This window comes from Sporothrix brasiliensis (assembly GCF_000820605.1).
Source record: "Sporothrix brasiliensis 5110 chromosome Unknown Cont22, whole genome shotgun sequence".
NCBI classification, from domain to species: Eukaryota; Fungi; Ascomycota; class Sordariomycetes; order Ophiostomatales; family Ophiostomataceae; genus Sporothrix; species Sporothrix brasiliensis.
The window spans coordinates 174,722-197,310 of NW_024467141.1; the positions used below are offsets into that span (position 1 = coordinate 174,722).

General features: G+C 56.6%; 7 protein-coding genes across 7 annotated transcripts; 5 read left to right on the forward strand and 2 right to left on the reverse strand.

Moving 5' to 3' along the window:
• Positions 1-1,859: 1,859 nt before the first annotated feature.
• SPBR_08708 (uncharacterized protein) lies at positions 1,860-2,468 on the forward strand (the record flags this gene model as incomplete). The annotated part of the gene is made up of 1 exon (XM_040766946.1): positions 1,860-2,468. One exon carries the CDS (start codon positions 1,860-1,862, stop codon positions 2,466-2,468), a length of 609 nt encoding a protein of 202 aa, XP_040614330.1.
• A 2,790-nt stretch (positions 2,469-5,258) lies between these two features.
• SPBR_08553 (alpha-ketoglutarate-dependent 2,4-dichlorophenoxyacetate dioxygenase) lies at positions 5,259-6,351 on the forward strand (the record flags this gene model as incomplete). The annotated part of the gene is made up of 2 exons (XM_040766791.1): positions 5,259-5,369; positions 5,446-6,351. 2 exons carry the CDS (start codon positions 5,259-5,261, stop codon positions 6,349-6,351), a joined length of 1,017 nt encoding a protein of 338 aa, XP_040614331.1.
• A 115-nt stretch (positions 6,352-6,466) lies between these two features.
• On the reverse strand, positions 6,467-7,870 carry SPBR_08447 (cyclin-C; the record flags this gene model as incomplete). Its single annotated transcript, XM_040766685.1, has 2 exons — positions 6,467-7,650; positions 7,711-7,870. The coding sequence occupies 2 exons, from the start codon at positions 7,868-7,870 to the stop codon at positions 6,467-6,469; spliced, it is 1,344 nt and encodes a 447-aa protein (XP_040614332.1).
• A 1,023-nt stretch (positions 7,871-8,893) lies between these two features.
• On the forward strand, positions 8,894-11,577 carry SPBR_08149 (solute carrier family 25 (mitochondrial phosphate transporter), member 23/24/25/41; the record flags this gene model as incomplete). The annotated part of the gene is made up of 5 exons (XM_040766387.1): positions 8,894-9,110; positions 9,205-9,357; positions 9,407-10,699; positions 10,770-10,816; positions 10,906-11,577. 5 exons carry the CDS (start codon positions 8,894-8,896, stop codon positions 11,575-11,577), a joined length of 2,382 nt encoding a protein of 793 aa, XP_040614333.1.
• Positions 11,578-13,235: 1,658 nt separating this feature from the next.
• Positions 13,236-15,035, forward strand: SPBR_08320 (uncharacterized protein; the record flags this gene model as incomplete). The annotated part of the gene is made up of 1 exon (XM_040766558.1): positions 13,236-15,035. One exon carries the CDS (start codon positions 13,236-13,238, stop codon positions 15,033-15,035), a length of 1,800 nt encoding a protein of 599 aa, XP_040614334.1.
• Positions 15,036-15,499: 464 nt separating this feature from the next.
• Positions 15,500-16,888, reverse strand: SPBR_08455 (MFS monocarboxylate transporter; the record flags this gene model as incomplete). Its single annotated transcript, XM_040766693.1, has 1 exon — positions 15,500-16,888. The coding sequence occupies one exon, from the start codon at positions 16,886-16,888 to the stop codon at positions 15,500-15,502; it is 1,389 nt and encodes a 462-aa protein (XP_040614335.1).
• An 834-nt stretch (positions 16,889-17,722) lies between these two features.
• Positions 17,723-22,231, forward strand: SPBR_08076 (uncharacterized protein; the record flags this gene model as incomplete). The annotated part of the gene is made up of 2 exons (XM_040766314.1): positions 17,723-17,781; positions 17,842-22,231. The coding sequence occupies 2 exons, from the start codon at positions 17,723-17,725 to the stop codon at positions 22,229-22,231; spliced, it is 4,449 nt and encodes a 1,482-aa protein (XP_040614336.1).
• Positions 22,232-22,589: the final 358 nt, after the last annotated feature.

Here is a 22,589-nt window from a genome sequence, read left to right on the forward strand (position 1 = left end):
GGCGCTGTCGCTCCAGCCGCCAGTCCAATTTGACCGAACCCTGCCGAGCCTGTCTAGGCCTGTCACAGCCAGACGACCTGGCGCTTGAACATGGCTGGGCCAATGGCTGAGTGGCAAAACTCGCTGGTGGCGAAACGGAATTTGTGCAGAGTGAAATGCAGAAAAGCGGGGTCCACGTTGCGGCGACCATTGATAATGATGTGGAGTCTTGCACGCTACGCCTGATATGGGCAAATATGAGCAGAAAAGTGTGAGTGGAGACATTTTATATGGGTCCAATTGCTCTTTCCTTTTGCCTTATTTGCTCTCTGGCTGTTTGGGGCCCAGTCCGGTGGACACAGTGCGCGAGGCACGTGCATAAGTAGTCAGTTTCTATTTCCGCAGCGCCCTGCTGTCCTTTGCATTCTGTTTTGATTCTCCACTGTTCTTCAGCCTTTTTGGTTTGTTTTTGTTTTCTTTCTTCCTGATCCGTTTTCGGCCACCTGATGCAAGTTGCAGTCCTGGTATGCAGCCCGCACTGTGCCGTCCGCACCACCCTTGATCCGGCCTAGCCATGCCCGCTATTGGGCCAGCCCAGACGCTGCGCCCCTCCTTCGCCTCTCTCGTCCAGCGCTCAGTGAAAAGAATGCACATTTTACTGCACTGCTCATCATCATGCAGCCTGCATGGTTTCCTTCCTTTCCCTCTTCGATCAACTTCCCAGCCGCTCTCGCCTTGCCCAAACGCTATTTCTGAGCACCTATTCGCTTCGTGAAGTGTGTCGCATGCATGCACACACCAGCCTCTGTTTTTCACCTTCGCACACACCAGTCCCCTCCAGCTCTCACCTCTCACTGGACAGAACGACCCACTAAGTCCCCTGCACACTGTATACGTACTATCATCCAACAACTTTCTCCTGGCTAGCCAGGGCGTTAGTTGCCTTCCTCTGGCAGTTTCAGTGGTTGACAAGACCCTCGATTGACTGTTGGGCGGACTTTAGCCCGTAATGCGTCGAACCGTGCACTGTGCTCCTCGACATTCTAGAGTGCCTGCTGGCCGCTTCTGGTAGTCTTCTGCCTGCTTCCAGGCCCAGTCCAACTGAAGTCCTGCTTTCGTCGCCGCAGGATTTGCTTGGCCTCGCCTTCCCCACACCCTCTTGACCTGTGGCACTTTTTCGACCTCCCGCTCTTTCCCATTTCCCTCGCCCTTCTCGCTTTCTTTCTTCGCTCTTTCCTTCCCACACCGCACTAAAAACTCTCACAACCACAACCGACCCATATCCCCCAACCACCGAACCGATCAAAAGTGCCTTCTCTCCCAATCCCGTTCCTCTTCTACTTTCGCAACCTGCATCTTCATCTTTCAAACCTCTCTTTTCCGCACACCACACCCAAGCAAGCACTTCTCGTCCCCTTTCTTCTCTACCATCACATCTTCTTATTCTTCCTTGACGGTCTTCTTTATTTACGTTCTTCCATTTCTTCTTGATACCATCTACTTTTTCACTGCTCAGTCTTTTATCACTGCCTCATTTCCCTCCTCCATTTCGCCGGTATCGTATTGCGTCCACACATTTGGTCTTCTTGACGACCCAACGAACCTTGAGTTGACTTTGGAAAGCAACTTGATTGAACAATCCCTCGACATCGTTGGGCGCACTACTACTTTGACACGCAAACGGTCAAAAATAAGCACGCCACTTGGGAGTTTACCTACACAACCCAAGATCGAGTCATATTTCTACCTAAATAAATACATGCAAATCTCGCAACCACGGCATTCCTCCGCTCTCCAAACGACACCACGTCCTCAACCAAGCAACACCCACCCCAACACAATATCTATGTTGATTTGAGTTCATCACCCATCGGTCGATAATGTCTTACTACTACAATGCTCACCAGCAACATACCACGACGGCAACGGCGCCCGCTGTCAGCCACTCCCACCACGGTGGCCGGAGTCGGCGGGCGCCTCGCCTATCCGTGTCCCAGAACACACACAAGCAGCAACAGCATCATCAGTACCGCCAGATTCGCTCAATCAAGGAGATGACCGACAGCTTGAACCTGACCGCCTTCCGCGTCAAGTTTGAGGCTGGTCGCTCGTTCGACTTGGAAGACGATATGGAGTTCTGCCCGTCCTTGCTGACCGAGAGCGACTTGGTTTCTATCCACAGTGCCTCCTCTGAGCGGTCTTCGCTGGCAAGTAACTCTCCGGAGCACTCGCCATCGCAACCTGTCCAGGCGGCACCTGCATTCTCCCTCAACGCATCATCTCCTTCCTTCACTCTCCCCGCGCTGCAGCAGACACAGCAGCACACCATGAAACTTCACCAACCCGCCGCCACCCGGGCCCGCAACCCCATTCCCATTGTCAACCCTGGCTCCCGCCCCGGCTCCCACATGAGCATGGCTACGCCCGTTCAGCCGTCGGTGTCCCCCAGTATGCGTCTCCCGCAGCAGACGATTGGCACTGTCTGGTAAGATAGCCAATACTGTATTTTTGATGATCTTGTCTCCTTACCTTTCTGTCATGTGCAAAAAAAAAGAGCAACGATCTCCTGGTGCAGTTTTGGTTATGTCTCCTTTCAGTACTTGAACCTGTGTGCACGGGGTTTTTCGAAATAGAACAGAGACACCCAGCAGCTCCAATTTGCTTCGTTTCTATCGACAGCCAAACTATCTTGACGCGGACACCGACAAACTCAACCAAAAAAGAACAAATGAACGCGGCGGGCCATTGATTTTCATCGCGGAACTCTCTTACACTGCGTGGGCGGGCACGACAAAACAAACGAATAGAGTGGATACCGGTATCCTCCTCCCTCACCTGTACGACGTTTTCCTTGCGGGGACCGGAACTCCGATTCGACCAGTTTATACTTCTTCGTTTATCTATACCCCTCTGTACAAACAATACCACTTCTTGCTCGACGACGTCCACCGATTGTCACCGACATTTTCCCCTATTCGTCCTACTCCAACGTCCGGCGCGGCACGAATGATTACCGACCTCGCTCTTGGTTCTTTGTTCTATTCCCCCTTTCAAATTTTCCCCGATTAATTTCTTATTTTGTTTCTTTAATCGGTCGACAAAGTATCGAAAAGAAATACATACCCCGGTTGGGAACAACGGTGTTTCCTAGTTTCGAAAGATAATGGCTGTCTTGACTCGACGAATTGGCGTTTTTTTTGCTTTGTTCTTTTCAGCATTGGCGACTTCTCTTTTTCAAGCGCTAACCGGCAAATCTTAATCCTCTGCATATTCGGTTTTTATTTACGACCACGGAGTTTTACGGAACTGCATCAAATCTTCTTCGCTCTTTTTTATTGCGTCATACAGGAGCGAGCGACTTTTTTCTCTACTACTACGATAAAAAACGGTTCATTATGGGTCCACGAGTTGAAAGACAAAAAATATCTTTTTTTAGATCAAGTCTCTTTTTGTCAGCGGCTTTTTCTTTCTTTCGTCTCATGGTTGTCATCATTTCATCCCTCATTTTTAGTTCCCGCACGTTGTCCAAGGACTCCAGCGGTTGGTTGGGAGTTGCGTTGTTGCTTTTTTTCCACTCGGTGTTTGATACTTTGATTTGTGAAAATCAAAGGGGTTGTCATTGTCATTTTGTCATTTTCGAGCCACATAGGGGATCGGCTTGCAGGCAACGAAAGCGGCCGTTGCGTTGCGTTTGGGTTTACTGTGCTTTTATTTTTCGTCCTTCTTCTGGTTTTGTCTCATCTTTTCGTCATCTTTCTGTTACTTTTTTTCTTTTCATTGTCGTTTTTCACCTTTTCGGGACCGGGTTTTGTGAAAGCGGATCTCGCAATGTTCCATTTTCTTGTTGGCTTTTCGTGGCTTTCGAGAACGTGGACATATGGGAGAGGTTTCTTGCGGAGTTGGTATCTTGCGATTTGTCACCTGTCTACGTCTACTTGTTTTGTCTTGGAAGATTCCCGTGTTGCGATTCGAGATATGAGACTACTACCACTGGAAAGGGGAAACATGAGGAGCAAATGGAGCATTTTTGCGTCGTTCTGCATATTCTACTTCGTTGTACTATTTGGCAGCGACTCGGATATCGGCTAGCCTTCTTTTTAGCTATTTACGTGTTTACCTTCTTACCTTTCGAGTGCCTTATCGTCCGTGAATTTGTAACAGTTGGTTTACTGTCACTGATACGTCTCGTATTTCTGACGTGTTTTAACTCGTGATGCTGTCACGTATTCGACTCATGTCGATGACTGTTTTGCCGCCGTGGAACGCCATATTTGCGGTCCTCGTCGTGGATTACCAGTGCCAGCACGCTTCCAGAGGCGGTGTAGCACTACTTGTAGTTGCAATGGTGGACCACTCACTTTGTCACGAAGGGAGGCATGAAGTGAGAGACGTTTTCTTAGAGGGCTTGTTTGCATGCTTCATTCCATGGAGGCCAGGAGAAGGAACTGTATTCTAGTCCGACTCACAGCTGTGAATTATTTTGATGGAATACGCCCTGCTTGAATTTATATCAAGATCTATCTATATTAAGCGAGAGAAGGTCGCGCAAACATAATTAAGCATGAGACGGTGGACCTTGCGTTGACGAGGTTGTTGTTCGACTTTCAGTATGATCTCGCGGACCACATGGAGCTGAGCGGCGTTCCAGAGTGTGCGCATGTCCTACCTCGACTACTATCAGAAGGGTATTTCAATAAAACAGCCTGTATGGCCCTCTGTGGGCGACGATAAAGTCACAAGGCGAGGTAATATGTCGAGGAAGAAGACTTCCGCAATCGCGACGTCGAAACAAGCTTTCACTACGTGATGTTGGTCTCCTGCATTGACGCTATCCTGGGTTGGGGCAGATGATTCCGATAACACTCGTACACATACTGAAGCAGACCAGAGTCGACTGCATCTAAGGTTGGTAGTCCTTGGCTACGTTTATGGTCTCCCCTGGGTGGTTCCCCCGCATCTTAGAACGCTTCCTGGTCTTCGGCACTTGCGTTTTATGCCATCTCCTTTTGGTCAGCATATACCGCAAGCAGAGTTCTTGACGGCCAGTTACCCAGTTCGGCCTTATAAACGCGGCGTGAGAAGAGAAAATAAAAAGGGCACGAGGTAGCACTAGAGACGACATGAAGACTTGATTTGACTTTATTGACTTTGAGGCTGGTTGCTGGTTCGAGTGATCCTTAGGAGAATCTTGTTTTGCGTTTCCTATTTATAATTCGGTTTCCCATTTTAATTTGCCTGCCGACACCCTTTTCAACAAGTGCCATTAACTCGTTTTCGAAATGCTCACGTTTACGCCGGTCCACGCAACCTTTGGTGCCGAGGTGCACGGCGCCGACCTCGCAACACTATCGGATGCGGGCCTCGACGAGATCAAAGCCGGCATCGCCAAGGTATTTGGTTCCTTCTTGCGAAGCAAAGCTGAAACCCCCAAAAAAAGAAGGGGTTTCTCGCCTAACCAGTCTGTAGTACGGCTTCCTCGTGTTCCGCGATACAGGCTTTGACGATGACAGCCATGTTGCTTTCTCAAAGCGTCTCGGTGATCTTGACAACATTGCGCGGTTTCTATCTCCCGGCCGCAAGATGCGGTACCGCCACCTCGAACTGTTCGATGCTGGCAACCTTGATGCCGACGGCAACGTACTCGACCCGGATTCGCCCCGTGCCCATCAGGCCAAGGGCAACTGCATTTTCCACGTCGACTCGTCCTTCAACCCGCGTCGCGCGTCGTACTGCCTGCTGCGGGCCGTTCAACTGCCGCCGGCCGGTGCTGGTGGGAACACAACTGACTTTGCCGACTCGCGCACCGCGTACGACACGCTGCCTGCCGACCTCCAGCAGCAGCTCCTGGCCAACAACTATGTGGGCCGGCATTGTATCGCACACTCGCGCAAGCTCGCCGACCCGGAGTTCTACCACGACCTCGACCCGGGGTCGCAGCCGCACATGCGCCACCACATCCTGCAGCGGCACGAGCCGAGCGGGCGGCTGAATCTCTATGTAGGTGCGCACCTGCACAGCCTCGAGACCGAGGCAAAGGGTCTTGTGGATGCAGACGAGTCGACCCGCCTCATCCAACAGCTCAATGCGCATGTAAGCAGCGCGCCGTTTGTCACGTCGGTGACGTGGCAGAAGCCTGGCGACATTGTCATGTGGGACAACCGCGCAGTGCAGCACCGGGCGGGCGCGGGGTCGTATGGCACGCACAAGCGCGACCTGCGGCGCACGACGGTGCACGATGACAGCCCTACCGCGTGGGGACTGAATGCGACATCGACGGCGATGCCTGGTTTTGTGTATGACCCGACCGCAGGCAACACGACCGGGGCGATTTCGTCTGAATTGCCCGCGCCCGTTCCTGTCGCTGTGTCGTAGGTGTGTCTTTATGTGCGGCCTGGTACTTTCAGATTGTCAAACCTGCGGTGTATTTGCTTTCGTAGCGATGTAGATAGGGATGCTTGAGAGGAATGATTTATGCGTATCACTGCTGTCACCTGTCCAGTCCACGCGCTTTGACAAAGCGGTTAATCTGTTCGCGCGTCAACTTCTCGTTGTACTCTTCGCTGGCCATGTAGAACGAGATCATCTCTTGGGTGCAGTCGATGGTGGCTTCCATGTCGAGCCCGCTCTCAGCCAACCAGCGAATCAGCCAGTGCATCGTTGCCGTGCGCCCGCCGTCGGCCGGTGGTGTTTCTTCCGACGCTGTATTGCTGTTGCTGCTGCTAGCATTGGCGACACTGTTGCTGTTGTTATTGTTGTTATTGTTGTTATTGTTGTTCCCGCCAGCATAGCCGCTCTGCGCCGCTCCGGGGTTCATGCCTTGTGGCATGTGCTGCATGGGGCCGCCGCCACCGAGAAGAGCGGCTGCAGCAGCGACTTGTGCCTGGGCGTGAGCAAACGCCACGGACCGAGCCGACGACATGGCTGGAAAGCCACCGGCAGTCGTCGGCGTGCCCATGCCACTCATGCCAGGCGTGCCTGGTGTCCCGCCACCGGGGGTGCTCGTGCCCGGACCCAGAGAAGAGAGGGAGAGCAGTAGCGGCGGCGGTTGAATCGACGAAGACCCACCGACGCCCATGCCGCCAGGTGCAGCGCCGTTGTTACCACCGACCCCCGTATGGTTGCCGCCAGAGCCGCTACCATTCGCCGTGCCCATAGTCTGGCCCATGAGGCCGATGCCGCCGCCATTGTTCGATCCACCGGACGTTGCCGGCTGAAGAACCAGCACCCAGACAATGGCTGTCACGGCGATGACATGCGGAGGGTAGAGCAGCGGCAGGTCGGTCATGTAGTGGTCGTTGACAATGGACCACGCCTGGGTGAGCTCGTCGGGCGTCAGGCCCAGCTCAGCCTGCAGGGTCTGGAGCGTGCGGTACGGCGCGTGGATGATAAGGTGGGAGGAGAGCTCGGAGATCATGAAGAACTCGCACTCGCCGAGGCGGGCAATCTCGAGGCAGTGGGTATCGGGCCACAGGACTTTGGCCTCCTGGACGACCTGGCGGATGTGCTGCGGGCACTCTTCGGTTTTGCACGCGAGGTAGAGCGCGGTGGCCATGGCGAGGTAGGGGTTGGTGCGGCGGATTTCGACCTTGCAGTAGAATCGCTTGAGGTAGACCTGGGCGGTCGCAAGGGCCTGTTGGCGCGCCTGCAGGCGCTTAGCAAGGCGGTTGAGCTCTGGCACGTTAGCATGGCAGCACAGCGGAGCTGTCAGTATGAAGTGCGGATGCCACTCACGCTGCGAGAAGAACAGGCTGAGGTGACGCCATTCCGGCAACGGGTACATCTGCACGAGGCTGCGCTCTTCGTCTTGCTTGCGTTGGCGAAGTGCCGCCAGCTGCTCCTTGGAGAACTCCCAGAACCGCCTCTGCGTCGAGTCCCAGTAGCTGGCCGCCATGCTGGGGATATGTGACCGAAAGTAAGTCCAGCGGGGAGACGACGGCCGGGCTTGTTCGAGGCTGGGAGCAATTGGGATCTGCACGATCTGGTGCGTTGAAGAGTGCTGAGACGGCTGTGGCGAGGCTGGCCATACCGACCCGGGAGCTTCAGTGAGTTACGGTTTACGGCGTCCACTAAATCTAAGAAAGAACTTACATAAGCTGCGCTAACCACGTGCAGTAGCAGTTGGTGGCAGAGGTCACTACTACTGGCAGTGCCGACTGCGCAACCGAAGACCAGCTCTTGCGATGTATTTTGTAGCTTTTACTTCACTTTCAAAAGGTACTATACTTGAGTGTCGTTGTCTTTCACTAGACATACTTTTATATATTGGGCGCCTGTAACTTCGTAGTGTTGTCGCTCGGTGGAGACGGAATTTTGGCCTTAAAATTTACTGACTAAATTTAACTCAGCCCGCTGCCAGCCGGCGTTGCTTCCTTGCCAGCTTTTCCATTTGGCACTCATCGTCATTTTGCTACTGGACCGGTTAGCGCCATTTCTCCCGCCTCTAGCTGTTTTTCGTCCAAGTTTTCCCTCCTTCCTGTCTCCCCCTCCATGAACTTAAACAGATGACTTTGAACTTTGAACGACGACAAAACAACATATGCAGAAGCCCCTGTGACGCCGACCGCCCACCCCCAGCACGAGATAGCTACCTCTAGCTCCGACGACTTCTGGGTTTGTATCGATATCTACCTCGCGCACGCAATTATTTCAATTCACTTTCACAGCTTTGGGTGTCTCCAATTCCTCAATCGACGACTGACCGCATCGTCGTCTTCACTCTCTCCATTGCATCTGTCGACTCTTCCTGCTTCCTGCTTCCACAATGCTGAAGCTGTAAGACAACGGCACCCCCTGGAACGACTACTATCCCGACCGAACGAACCGGGACTCGACAATCTAGCCCCCAGCCTGTCATGGTTTGCTTGTCATGACGGCCGGCGACAACACGGCTCCCGGAGCTTCAGAAGGAGCTCCGATGCCGTCCAGTCCTTCCGAGTCTTCCTCACCGTATCCTTTCAATGCTACGCCAGCAGCCTCGGACCCGGACACTGCTGCGCTGCGCACCATGGAGGGCGAATCACAGGTCCAGCGGGACAAGCGCGTCAAGGAGCTCTGGCAGCGACTTGATCCCCAGGACGACCGCGAGCTGGACCTCAAGGGCCTTAAGAAGGGCTTGCGGCGGATCGACCATCGTGCGTGCCCCGGATTTCTGGGAGGAGGGGTTGGAGCGCAATGTACAGTGCAGTGTGCAGTGCCACGTATAGTGCGATTTGCTAACTGTCACAGCTATGAAAAATGCCGACGATATGTTGCGGGAGATCATCGACATTGTTGACGTCAACGGAGACGGAAAGATCCAATATGAAGGTGGGGGCAGCAAGAGACCGGCGCGTCCGAAAGAACAAGAAAAAACAGAGAGACGAATTATAGACAAGGGAGGTATGGAACGTTGCCTGTGCTAACTCATATCTTTTGCTTCTGAACTTAGAATTTCGTGTCTTTGTTGAGGCCGCCGAGCGCCAGCTTCTGTTGCTCTTCCGCTCCATCGATCGCAACCACGACGGCCGGCTCAACAGGGCGGAGCTGCGTGCGGCGTTCCAAAAGACGGGCCTGGCCGTGCCGATGCGCCGGCTCGACGGCTTTTTCGACGAGATCGACATGAACCACGACGGCTACATTACGTTTGACGAGTGGCGCGACTTTCTCCTCTTTATCCCCACCAAGGGCAGCGACTCCCCGCTGGAGACTGCTTGGTCGTACTATGCGTCCACTGTGATCCTCAACGCCGAAGGCGACTCTATGGTCAGCGACGAGACGCTTGAGGGCTTAGGTACGACTGGCTATCTCCTCCAAGCCCTGTTTGGTTCCATTATGAAGCTTGCGAAGCCGAGCGTGGCAGTCTCCTCCCGTGCTGGTGAGAAAGAGGAGGAGCTGCAACAGACACCCGACGTCCAGATCGCCTCCCCGGACCAAGAACTGGAGATGCACCAACAACCCCCACAACCAGTGCAGCAAATACGAAAACGAAGACGCATACGGCCGCCAGAAACCGCTGCCGATTCCGACTCAATAGCGCCCGCCCCGTCCTCCTCCTCCCCCACACCGCCATCTCCTCCACCACCGCCATTGCCGCCAGATTCCAAAGAGGGGACGGTACTGGCAGTGTCGTCAAAAGCGCTGCCGCACGAGTCGGAGACAGGAGCCAGCGCGCCCATGTCGTCCGCAGCTGCAAGTGTATCGCCGCCGTCTGGGACCCGTGCCGAGGCGTCAAAATCTTTGACGGACTCGAAAACGGCGGCTGCGGACGCAATGGTTGACGAGCGAGAGACAGTGGCGGCGGGGGGCCGCGGCCACGAGTACGAAGACTTTGAGGACCTGGGCGACGTCGACGAACTAGACGAAGTGCTCGACAGCGGCAAGGCAACCGGATCTGGCACCAAGCTTCAGAGGGCCCAAAGAGTGGCGGGCACCACGCGGACGAAGAAAAAGTCCAAGTACAAGCAACTGACGCAATACCTGCCCCATCCAGGCTACTTCTTGGCGGGCGCGCTCGCTGGCGGTATTTCACGCACGGCGACGGCGCCCCTTGACCGCCTCAAAGTGTACTTGCTCGTGAACACACGCGGCGGCAGCAGCGGCACCAAGGCCGCGGCATCGGCGGTCGCGAGCGGTGCGGCGACCGGCGAACCAGCAACGGCCAATCTCCGCAAGACTGGCCGGCCGATCCGCGACGCCATTGTGAACCTGTACCGGGCTGGCGGTGTGCGGACCTTTTTCGCTGGTGCGTCTCGTTGATAGAAGCCACCCACGTCTACGATTTCCCGCTGCCCTTTGCTAACAATGAAACTTAGGCAACGGTCTCAATGTCGTCAAAATTATGCCGGAGACGGCAATTAAAGTAAGCTTTTCTTCTCTCGCATGTTTTTCAGTTTCCCCCTTTTTTTCCCATTTTTTTTTCTTCTCGACACTCGCATATTAACGGACCAGTTCGGCTCCTATGAAGCCGCCAAGCGTACGCTGGCTGTCATTGAGGGCCACGGCGACCCCTTGCATATCAACTCGGCGTCCAAGTTTGTGGCGGGTGGTGTGGCGGGTATGATTGCCCAGTTCTGTGTGTACCCGCTCGACACGCTCAAGTTTCGACTGCAGTGCGAGACCGTGCAAGGCGGCCCTACCGGAAACGCACTGCTGATGCAGACCGCGCGCCGCATGTACGAGACGGGTGGCGTGCGCGCAGCGTACCGTGGCGTGACCATGGGCCTGGTTGGCATGTTCCCCTACAGCGCCATCGACATGGGCACCTTTGAGCTGCTCAAGAGCACGTTTACGCGGTACAAGGCGCGGTACTACGGGATCCACGAAGAGGACGCGGCGCCCGGCAACGTGGTCACAGGCATCATTGGTGCGACCTCGGGCGCGTTTGGTGCGACGGTAGTGTACCCGCTCAACGTGCTGCGGACGCGGCTGCAGACACAGGGCACGGTGATGCACCCGCCGACGTACACGGGCATCTGGGACGTGGCGGCGCGGACGCTGGCCAATGAGGGCGTGCGCGGCCTGTACAAGGGCCTCACGCCGAACCTGCTCAAGGTGGCACCGGCGCTGAGCATTACGTGGGTGGTGTACGAAAACTCGAAAAAGGCACTGGGTCTGCCGTAGGCTGTCAGCTGTCGGTTGTCGAGAATGGAGAAGGCGTGGTTGGGCATGGATATTGGTGGATGTTGGCGACGACACACACGGATGGTAATTGGAAATGAACGAGTGGGCATGGGATGGCGTTCTTTGATACTTTTATGCTGGCTTACCGTTCTTGGTTTTTCTGCTTGGTCTTCATTTCGTTCTTCATCCGTCGCGTCTGTGATTTTGGACCCCTTTTCCCTCTTCCTTTGTGTTGCGCCGTGAGACGTCTCATCTCCATGTATAGTTTACGATCCTCTCACATATATACGGCCGGGTGTAGATGGAATTAGAGTTCAGGCCATGTTTCTGGCTGTTATGAATGATATTTAAAAGAGGACAAAAAATAAACGAAAGAGTACGATATACTTTGAATGTCTCCTTGGCCTCTGTCGATAGCAATGGTCATAAAAAGCCATCCGCGGCCTATGCCATGTTGCGTCATATCGCTGCACCGGCAGGTAGCTGCCTTCCAGGTGAATCAAGCAGTTTGTCACTGACAAATTCCATGCGAGGACTGCAGTCTTCGGTCGCTTATTTATACGCCGGAGGGTGGTGACGTGCAAATGTTTGAATATTCTTCTTGTCCCTGGAACGCATCCTCGTGCTCTTCTTTACCAGTCCAGCAGATAAAGAGGGTAGAGGCCCCGCTGTCAGTGACACCGGAAGCAACTCAACTCATACCTTGTAATTTGTAGTACGCACGCTTTTGTAGGCAGCCTTAATATATGGATTTTTTTCGAGCATTGTCAATGAAGAGTAATTTACTCCGTACGCCTGTGGCAGTTCGTTGCAACCAGGGACCTTGCAAACTTGATAATTGCATCCAAATAGCGTCGATTGTCACGGCACAGACACTTTGGACAAGGCACTTTTATCCTGCATTTCGGCATCATTCGCCGTCTCGCAATGCTTGCAGGGTATGATGCACGATTATTGCAAACTCTTGGCTTGATTGTGTGGCACGATGGGTGTGTTATGTACAAAATGGACACAAAATGAACACACGTGGATGTCCACTGTGTCAATGGCATGCTGGTCGCTGGTCGTCAGTGTGGCCCCCCGTAAGCTCGGGTCAACCAGTGCCCTGGTCCGGCCTGGCAGTCTTACCTTCTGTTTTTGGCAATATGCGAAGCACAGTCCCTGCGCCGGGAGGCAGAGTATGAAAGCACGCGCCGAGTCTGTAATAGGAAGGAAAGGACAAAGACGTCAATGAGGAGCTGGGACATCAAATAAGAAAGGGGGCAAGAGCGACCAACCGCCCAGGCGGGGTAATTGATGTCAGAGTAAGACGTCGTCACGGCGCACTGAAAAATGCGATGGTGCCGGATCTCGCCATCGACGCAATCGCTGCGACGCGCAAACACTGGAAGGATAGGGTGTGGGTGGCCCAGGCAGACGCATTTCGGGCGTTGTCGTTGGTTGGCCGGTTTTCACAGTGAACCACATAGATAATACATATTGATAGCACAGTTGGCATGAAGCATTGAATCGGCATTTCTTCGACTTTCATTTCATCACTTTTAAACATCACCAACCCATCACCGACATATCATCGCTTTTCGACCGTCGACTGTTGTCCACCTCCCTCGACCGACACATCTGCATCGGCACTAGCGACGGCATCACGTCTTCCCAGCATGGGTGCCGAGAACGAGCCGCTCCTGGTCGTGTACCAAAAGGGCGAGTCGCAGCCGCACATGGGCGACTTTGATACATCGGGTATCCACGACTCTGCCCAGGAGATCTACCGGGCTGCCGCCGAGGCCCGGCGCCTCCGCCGCCGCCGCAAAATCCGCCGGGCCCACCACTTCTTCTGCACTCTCTTGATCGTGACCATTGCCTTTTACACCCACGGGTTCGGCCTTCCGGCGCTCTTCTCGAAAGTCTTCCGTCACCATTCGTACAACGGCAGCGGCGACTTCGTTGGGCTCGGCTCAACACCCCTGGATGGGCCCCTCGAGCTGCCCGACGACTCGTTCTGCTCTTCGCAAGGTACGCCGCACACGTACCCGGTGTCGTCGTACCCGCTCACCTTTGACGGCGAGCACAGCCTGACCATCCGCCAAAACACCACGCGGCACCTGGCACCGCCGTACGATCCGCCGCGGGACGACGATGACGACCACCGGTGGCGGCATGTGCGCGTGTCCGGCGAGGTAGTTGTGCGGCAGGTGGTCGATGGCAAGGAGCCGTCCGTCGAGGTCGAGGCGCTGTCCAACGACGACCGGATCCGCACGACGTATGTGTTTGGCGAGTCCGGACAGCATCTCAATGTGATTGTGGACGACCGCATCTGGGTGGAAAAGGGCGAGTGGCGCGGAGGCCGACTCGCCGCGTGCCTGGTGGTGCGTGTGACGGTGTGGGTGCCCGACGCCGCCGCCTCTGCCTCCGCAGCCAAAGACAAGGCCAAGGACAAAGACAAGGAGGTGCACCTCCAGACGCTGCACATTGGCGCCGTGCACCTGGGCGTGCAGCTCATTGACAACCTGGACCTGATTGTGGACGAGTCGGCGCGGCTGTCGTCGGTCGTTGGCAGCATCGTGGCGTCGCGTGCACTGCCTGGTGACCATGCAGAGACGAGCTCGGTGGGAGTGGCAGAGGCCAAGAACTGCCACGAGGTCATCACGGAGTCGATTGCGTTTGCGGCGGGCTACCGCTTCGAGGCGCCCAAGACGAGCGCAGCCTCGACGTCGGGCCCCATCCGCGGACCCTGGTCGCTGCTGGATAGCCTGCACCTCCAAACGGTGTCGGGCTCCATCAACGTGGCCGTGCGTCCCGAGGGCACCGCCGACGAGCACAAGGAACTGGCCCATCTCAGCGTCGAGTCTGTGTCTGGCAGCATCGGCCTCCAGGAGGTGACTAAGGAAGGCGTCGAGGAGAGTGTCGTTCCCCGTCCCCACCACCTCACTGTCTCGACGCGCTCCGGTACGGCACACGGCATCGCCTCGTTTGCGCGCTCGGCCCGTCTGCACACCATCTCGGGCAACATTGCCTTTGCCCTGGCACCGCAGCGCCTGGCCGAGAACGTCCAGGGCGATGATGGCGGTGACGAGTACACCGCGGCCCTGCTCGACACCGATACGATCAGTGGCAAGACCGTCGTCTACCTGCTCAACGAGACCTCCAGCAACACCGCCATCGACTTCCTCGAGTCCACGCACCACACCGTGTCTGGCGCCGTGGAGCTGCACTACCCGGCTTCGTGGGTCGGCGACATCCACCTCAAGACGGTTGCCGGCGGTGCGCTGGTCGTCGAGGGCAAGGGTGTGCACGTCGTGCCGGACAACAAGCCGAAGTGGCCGCCCAAGGTGGGCCGCAAGGTCGACGCGTTCAAGGAGGGCACGCGCGACGAGGATCGCGGAAATGCCGAAGACCACCGGTCGACGCTGAATGCGGACACCGTTAGCGGCCGTGTCCGGCTGTCGTTCCCGGAGTAGGCGATGTGTGGCCGTCAATAAGAAAGGGGTTGGGATGACTCGCGTCTGTTGTAGCAATGACACGGGTGGTTGGATACGCATAAATTGTGCACATACTACGATAAGATTTTGGATTTCATTTAGTAAAAGCGTTTCGTTTGTCTGAGAACATAATTTTACATCCAAATTCAGTTTAATTTGTTCGTACTTGGTATTGTCTCCGCAGCGGATTCACACTATGGACAATAAAAACCGGGTTGCCAAACGGAGTGTCTTATGAATTATATATACTATATCTTGAAGATGCGTAACCGTAGAAAAGAAAAGGGAAAGTAAAGTGTAATGGAAACAAAAGGATATGGAGAGTGGAGGAGAGAATGTAACACATAATGCTTTGGTTTGAATTTCACAGAAGCGGAACCACTCCGGCCAGCTCACCTCAGTAGCCGAGAGAACTAATCACCACTGGCAGACCACCCGCAATCCTACACAAGTCCAAAGAGACCTTGCTTGGTGCCCATCTTGCCGGCAAAGGCAATAAACCCACCAACCAGACAGGTGACGCCACTGAATATGGTGACGGGCGTGTACGTCGCGTAGTGGTGCAGCAGCTGGCCGTTGATGGGCGGGCCAATCAGTACGGCAATGGAGGCCGCGCCCAGGCCCATGCCCAGGTACGTGCCCATGTTGCGCGGATCGTCGGAGCAGATGGAGATGGCGGCGGACGCGCCAGACACAATGGTGCCCGAGGAAAAGCCAAAGGCAAGGGCCCAGACGACGAGGCCAGCCGTGCTGTGGGCGTGCTCCAGGGTCAAGATGACGATGCCCGTGCCGATGCCGCCGGCGGCCAGGGCGTTGACGCGGCCGAGCTTGTCGGCCAGAATGCCGGGAATGATGCGGCCGAACGTGGAGGCGGCGTTGACAATGGCCAGCAGGTACGACGCGAGGGTGGTGTCCATGCCCTGGGAGACGGCGTAGCTGGGCAAAAAGAAGAGCGGCGTAAACAGGCCCAAGAACAAGAAGAACATGGACACGACAACGCAGACATAGGTGGGCTGCTTGAAGGCGGAAAACACAAAGAACTGCGTGGTGCGCGGCGGCAGGCGCGGGCGCACCGTGACACACGAGATGCCGAGCGATACGAGCATGACGAAGCCGACGATGCGCACGGACCAGCCGAAGCTGAGGTGCTGCGACACGACGGGGTCGTTGAGCATGCGGCTCAAGGCAATGGGAAAGACGACGCCGCCCACGGACGAGCCGGCGACGGCCACGCCCAGCGCGGCGGCGCGCTTCTTGTCGAAGAACTGGATGACCGCGGCCATGGCCGGGAACTGCATCGCGCCGCTCGACATGCCCAGGAGGAAGCCCTGGGCGAGCAGGAACTGGTAGTACTCGGTGCACAGACTAATCATCATGGCGGCAAAGACGCATACGAGGGTGGCCGGGCGGATCAGCCAGGCGCCGTAGCGGTCGAACAGCGGGCCCGAAATGGACCCGGCGAGGAACTGGAAGAAGGCGGTGCAGCTGCCGATCCAGGCGATGGTGTCGGCGCTTTTGTCCGAGAGCTGGTGGGTGATGTAGTACTCCTGGAAGACGCCAAAGGAGTTGGCAAAGCCGAGGGCCGCAAAGGTGATGAAGCCGGCACCAATCGCGACGGTCCAGGCGCGCCATCCGCCGTCGGGCGCTGGGCCAAACTCCGACAAGGGCGACGGGGCATCCGTTTCGGCTGTGTTGGCCGAGCCGGAGGCTTCCTCGGCGTCCTTCTCTTGGCCGTTGTATTCCTTTGGAAATGATGAGTCGGCGTCGAGAGTGGCCTCGTCGGACGAGGGATGGCTGTCGCCGAGCGACGGAGACTTCTTTTCGTCGGCCATGGTGAGCTGTCGAGGTGGAAGCAAGCGTCTTTCAACCTGAGATATCGAGAAACAAATATGTGCCAACAAAATAAGGAACGCCAATAGAAGCAACACACAGACAAGGGGGCTCCCAAAAGGGCGTGACACTCCTTGTTATAGATAAACCGCGTTCGGTAGAAAAGAGAGACAAATGCTCTGATTGAAAAGAACGTCGGAGATGGGACGGGGGTGTCATTGTTACCCGTTTTCTTGGAACGTCTTCGTTTTTATGTAACATACTTCGAACTTCCTACCGGGATAAAACCGACTGCGACGCTATTGGAGGAACCCTGCCCCCCAAATCTTGCATGATGTGGTCGCACATTGCCGCCTTTTCGTCCTTGCGCACGGCAATGGCGACGTTGAGGAGGTGATGCAGCAAAGTCGGCCATGGGATCCCATTTTCGTCGCCCAAATCTGGTGTAAGTCAAAGCAGCCAACCAGAGACAACGAAACGCCGGCCTCGGGAAATTCGGGAAATTCGGGCAGTTGTTGACCCACCTTATCCCCGCGTTTCTCATCCCCGGCGTATCTACACCACTCTGAAAGTCGGCAAATTCCCTGTCTCTGGCCCGACTTTCTTCTTTATCTCCTCGTTTAGGGCCTCTTAAAAAGAAATTACCCGCTCTTGCAACGAGAAAACGCGGATGAGGCGCTCGAAGCCGATTTCTTTATTTCTTTCTTCTTTTATTTTTCCTGCTCGTGTCAATTCTCGGATGCAACTGTTTGCTGCCACTGCGGCCACGGAGAATTGTTTCAGGCGTTGATCAACCGCCGTACGCCCGTTGCACCTCCACGCTCCCAGCCCTGTAGATGGGACCCAATAACACGATGACCGAGCCCGAAGTCCGTCGCCGAAGAAGGCCAGCTGTGTACGTTTGTGAGTCTGTGTCTGTGGCCTGTGGCCTGTGAGACCGTACTGACAAATACAGCTCCTGCACACTGTGCCGCCGGCGCAAGATCCGTTGCAACCGCGAACAGCCTTGCAGCAACTGCCTGCGGTCGCGCAAGAATGTCGTGTGTGTCTATGAAGAGCTGCCGCCACTGCCTGGAGCAGCAGTTCCTACGGCCCCCTTGACAGCACCGTCGACGGCTTCGTCGACAACGGCAGGATCCATAATCGCCAATGCCACTGGCAGTACGGATTCGCTATCCAAGCCTGCTGCTCGGGCACGCCCACCAATACACACAGACGGGATTGTCTTTCGCAATGCCTTGCATCAACAACAGACGCCGCCTTCGGCCTCGGCCAGCGCCGCTGGCGGCCTACTGCCTCGACCTCCGCCCGGGACGACAGTCAACTCGGCTGTGTTTGGCCTTACAGGAATGACTGTGGCGGATATTTCTCCGGCTGGCGAAAGCGGCCGTGGCGACGGCTCAACATCAGCTGCTGCAACAGACTCGGCCGCCAATGCCTCTGGAAACACAATGGCTCCGACGACGGTGTCCACGACCGTTGGTCCGTCGCCATTCGAGCCCGACAACGTCATGGTCCTGCCAGAGTTGAACGCGTATAACCGTGCCGCTCACGAAGCAGACCAGTCTCGTATGGCACGCCAGTCGCACCGTTCTCACCCCGCACAATGCTCACCGGAGGATGTGCAGTCCGTGCAGGCCATGCAGAAGCGCATCCGCCACCTGGAGGCCCAGCTCCACGACCGGCGCCGGCAGCTGGAGCGACGGAGTCGACAAGCCACTCGAGACAGCCACCGCTCGCAAGGCGGCGTCCACAGTCGCGACCACCATGCGGACGAGTCGGTACCCAATCTCCCGCATATGGTTGTGTCCGAGGCGGCTGACAACGGGCCCTTGGCATACCCGACCATCGAAGAACCGCCACCAACGTCGTCTTGGTCGTACAACTCTCGTCGGCGTCGCCACCACCGCCGGTCGAATCGCTCGCATCAGTCGCGTGGCCGGCACCGCTCGTCACGCTGGTCGCGTTCGCGGTCGCGATCCCGAACCCGATCCTGGTCTCGATCTCGGTCGCACTCCCGCTCGCGTTCGCGGTCGCGGTCAACGTCGCGCCAGAGACATGGTGCACGATCGTATCGGTACGCGCTCCGTCGCTCGCAGTCGCCCTATTCGCGCTCACAAACGCCAAGGTCAACAAGGCTGCCGGCACGGTCTCGGTCGCCCCACCATGGTAGTGGCAGGTTGTATCGTCGTCCTTACTCGCGTTCTCGGTCGCGGTCGCTTGGCTCTTCCTTGCGCGGGTCAAGGTCGCCGTCGCCGCACTATCACAGGCGCGGGAGGAGGACGCACCACGACCCGCATTCCCACTCGTACTCCCGTGGCGAATCGTCTACGCTGACGCCGGGCCATAACCCTCTCAGCGACCGTGGCAAACACCATCTCTGTTATTCCAACAATGAATTTGAAAACAATAACAACGATCTCGCCGACGACAACCATAATCTCCTCACCACTACCGGTCCTGACCACCCACCCACGCCCTCTGCCGTCAACTGGCCCACCAAGCCCAGCTCCATTACCGGCGACTTTTTCGTCTCTACGCGCAGCCGCAGTTTTGGTCCACGCGAGCGCCGCATGCACATGACCAGCCGCAGCGTCATGCACAAGACACGCTTGTTTGGCCAGAGCCACTGGGTCAATAGCATTGTTGGCTTCCGCGACATCTTTGAGATGATTGACCCGCTCGTCACGGGCACCACGGCCCCCAAGATTTTTGTCGACATGCAGCGCCTCAAGCACATGGGGCGCATCATCAAGGCACTGCGAATCGGCCCCGCCTGGCCGCCGCCGGCCTCTGGTCTCCACGAGTCCTATGGGCTGCCACCGCGCGCTCTGGCCGACGAACTCGTGGAATGCTACCTGCGCAGCACTGAGAGTGTCTACCGCATTCTGCACGTGCCCATGTTTCGCCGTGAGTACGAGGCCCTGTGGCAAGCCTTGGCTGCCGGCAACCCCTTAAACAAAGCCGACATGGCGTTTTTGGTCCAGCTCAAGCTTGTCCTTGCCATCGGCTTTGCCACCCACCGAGATCACATGGCACTCCGCACCCGTGCCGTTCGCTGGTACTATGCCGCCCAGACCTGGTTTTCTGAGCCCGAGTTCAAGGCCCACCTGACCATGCAGGTCCTGCAAATACACATCCTGCTGCTTTTTGCGCGGGAGGCCACGGGAATTGGCGGCGCTCTCATCTGGATTTCTGTGGGCGATCTTGTGCGCTCTGCTGTCTACATGGGCCTGCACCGCGACCCGGACCGCCTGCCCAAGCGCATGAGCCGCCTGGCTGCCGAGATGCGCCGCCGCTTGTGGAATACGATCCTTGAACTCGTCGTTGCGTCGAGCTTGGATGCCGGTGGGCCAGTCATGCTTTCCATGACCGACTTTGACGCTCGGTCGCCGAGCAATATTGACGACGAGAACCTCGAGGAGAGTGTGCTGGCCGGATCTGCTGCGGCCAAGGCGGCAGCCGCCGCAGCGGCCACCACCACCACCACCAACAACAATAACGATACAAACTCAACGTCGCTGCCAGAAGGAGAGGAGCCTCCCCAGCGGCTGGGTGGTCTCGAGTCCGCTCATATCGTCGTTACAACGGCGGCTGATCCCCGTGCGTCCACAGGTAGTCGTGCGAATAAAAACTATATTGACGACGGGGGCAACATGCGTGGGTTGCCCGAGCCGACATCGCTTGCTGAATTGCTCGAGCAACAGAAGCACTCGAACGGGAAATGGATTTCTGGCGGTGTCGGGGTGAACAAGATGGATCGCCTTGGCGAGGACAGCAATAACACGCGTAAGGGCCGCCAGAAAAATGACCACGTTGAAGAGAGCCGGACGCCACGCAAACCACCGGCGCAAATCTGTATGGTACTACGGCAGGCTCGCGACGTAACGCCACAAGGCCTACCAAGCAGTGGTGGTGATGACAGACAAGCAGCCCAGGATGAAGGTACCTCCCGTGCCGCTGCTGACTCTGGCTCACCGGATGCATCGCGCCTTTCACATATGTTCACCAGCATGTCTGTCGCTGTGGCCCTCCGCAAGACACTACCTCTGCGCTTGGCCATTTGCAAGTTCCTCAACGATATGGGCCCTCCAGGAACGTATGCCGACACCTTGCGCTTTGATCGCCAGTTCCGCGTAGCCTACCGCGCCCTTTTTGGCACTCTGCAGGCATACAGTGCGGCTTCAAAAGAACTCGATCCCGCCAACCCATCTGGCACTGAGTCGACTTCTTCGCCGCGACAGACCACGTTCGACCATTATACGATCGCCGTAGTCCACCTCATCATGCGTCGGTATCTACTGTGCCTGCACATCCCTTTCTTCGGTGCCTCGATGCAGGAGCAGACGACCTATGCCTACTCGCGTCGTGTTGTGAGCGACACAGCCGTACGGATCTGGCATGCAAGCTGCCCGGGTATTGTCGACACAAGCGTAGCGACGGTTGATGCCGCCGAATGTGCCGCCGATGAGGCCTGCAAAGCGCAAGCGGCTTCGTCATCAGCGGCCCCTCGACCTGGACGCACATTTGTCGACCCGGCACTCGCCCGCCAGACCATGCTCGGTGCCGGTCCGTTGCGTCGGCTCGCTATGCAGGCTAGCTTGCTGGTGGCTGCCGAGGTCAAGTTCCAGCTCATCGAAGACGACACCGATGGTACCGGAGCTTCCGGTGTAACGGCCACAGGACGCGCCCCTATCCGACCAGATTTGCTATCCATCATCGAGGCTGCCTTGCACTGGTGTCTGCGGGGCATCGAGGGTGGCGAGACCAATTTCAAGGGCTATCTGTTGTGGCGCCTCATCGAGAAGCAGCTCAACGGCATGCAGCGCGGCTTGATGAGTGCGCCGAGTTCCACGGCTGAATCACGCATGGAGCTGGCGCATGAGCTCGTCCAGGTCGCCGCAGAGGCCCAGAGCTTGTGCATGCCGATTCTCGAGAGTATGATGACACGGGGCATTCAAGAGGCCGCCGCGTCGGCATCGGTGACTGGCGGCAGCGTAAGTGGGCCGGGCACCGAGGTGGACAGCCTCGTGCGCATGTGCCGCATCGAAGACTGCCCATGCCAGGGCATGTACCGGCAGCTTCTGCAGCAGCAGCAGGAGCAGCAGCAACAGCAGGCCCTGGAAGCAGCCCAGCTGGCCGAGCAGCAGCAGCTGCTGCAAAACATACCGACGCAAGCATCGTTTATGCCCGGCATTCAGCCGTCGCTGGACCCCATGTCGATGGACTTTACCGTCGACAACTATGAGTTTATCATGCCGGACGCGCAGTCGCTCAACATCGGTAGTGGCGAGCCGTTGAGTTGGCTATTTAATGGGGAGCCGACACAGGGCATTTTATGGTGAGCTGTGGTCGGGAGGAATATCGGAATAGGTGAATGAGGTGGGATTGATGGAGATATAGACAAGATACCCGGGTTTGTAGCGTACACGAAAAGTAGATTATTTGGTTGTCAATCTGGACTTTGCATTTTGGCCCTCGTCCGTTCGACGTCCTCTCCGCTCTTTCCTCGTGGATGCTGAATTCGTCAGTGAACAGTGATTCGAGCAGGAGCCACCGCCGGCGGATCTCAGCGCCTTCATTCCGCCCGCCAGAAGCGCCCAATAGTGAGCGCACCCACCAAAGGCACACCACGCAGGGGTCTGTACGGAGTTGTGGGTCCTTTCCTTGCCTGTCACTTTCTGCACTGTGGCTTGGAGCACT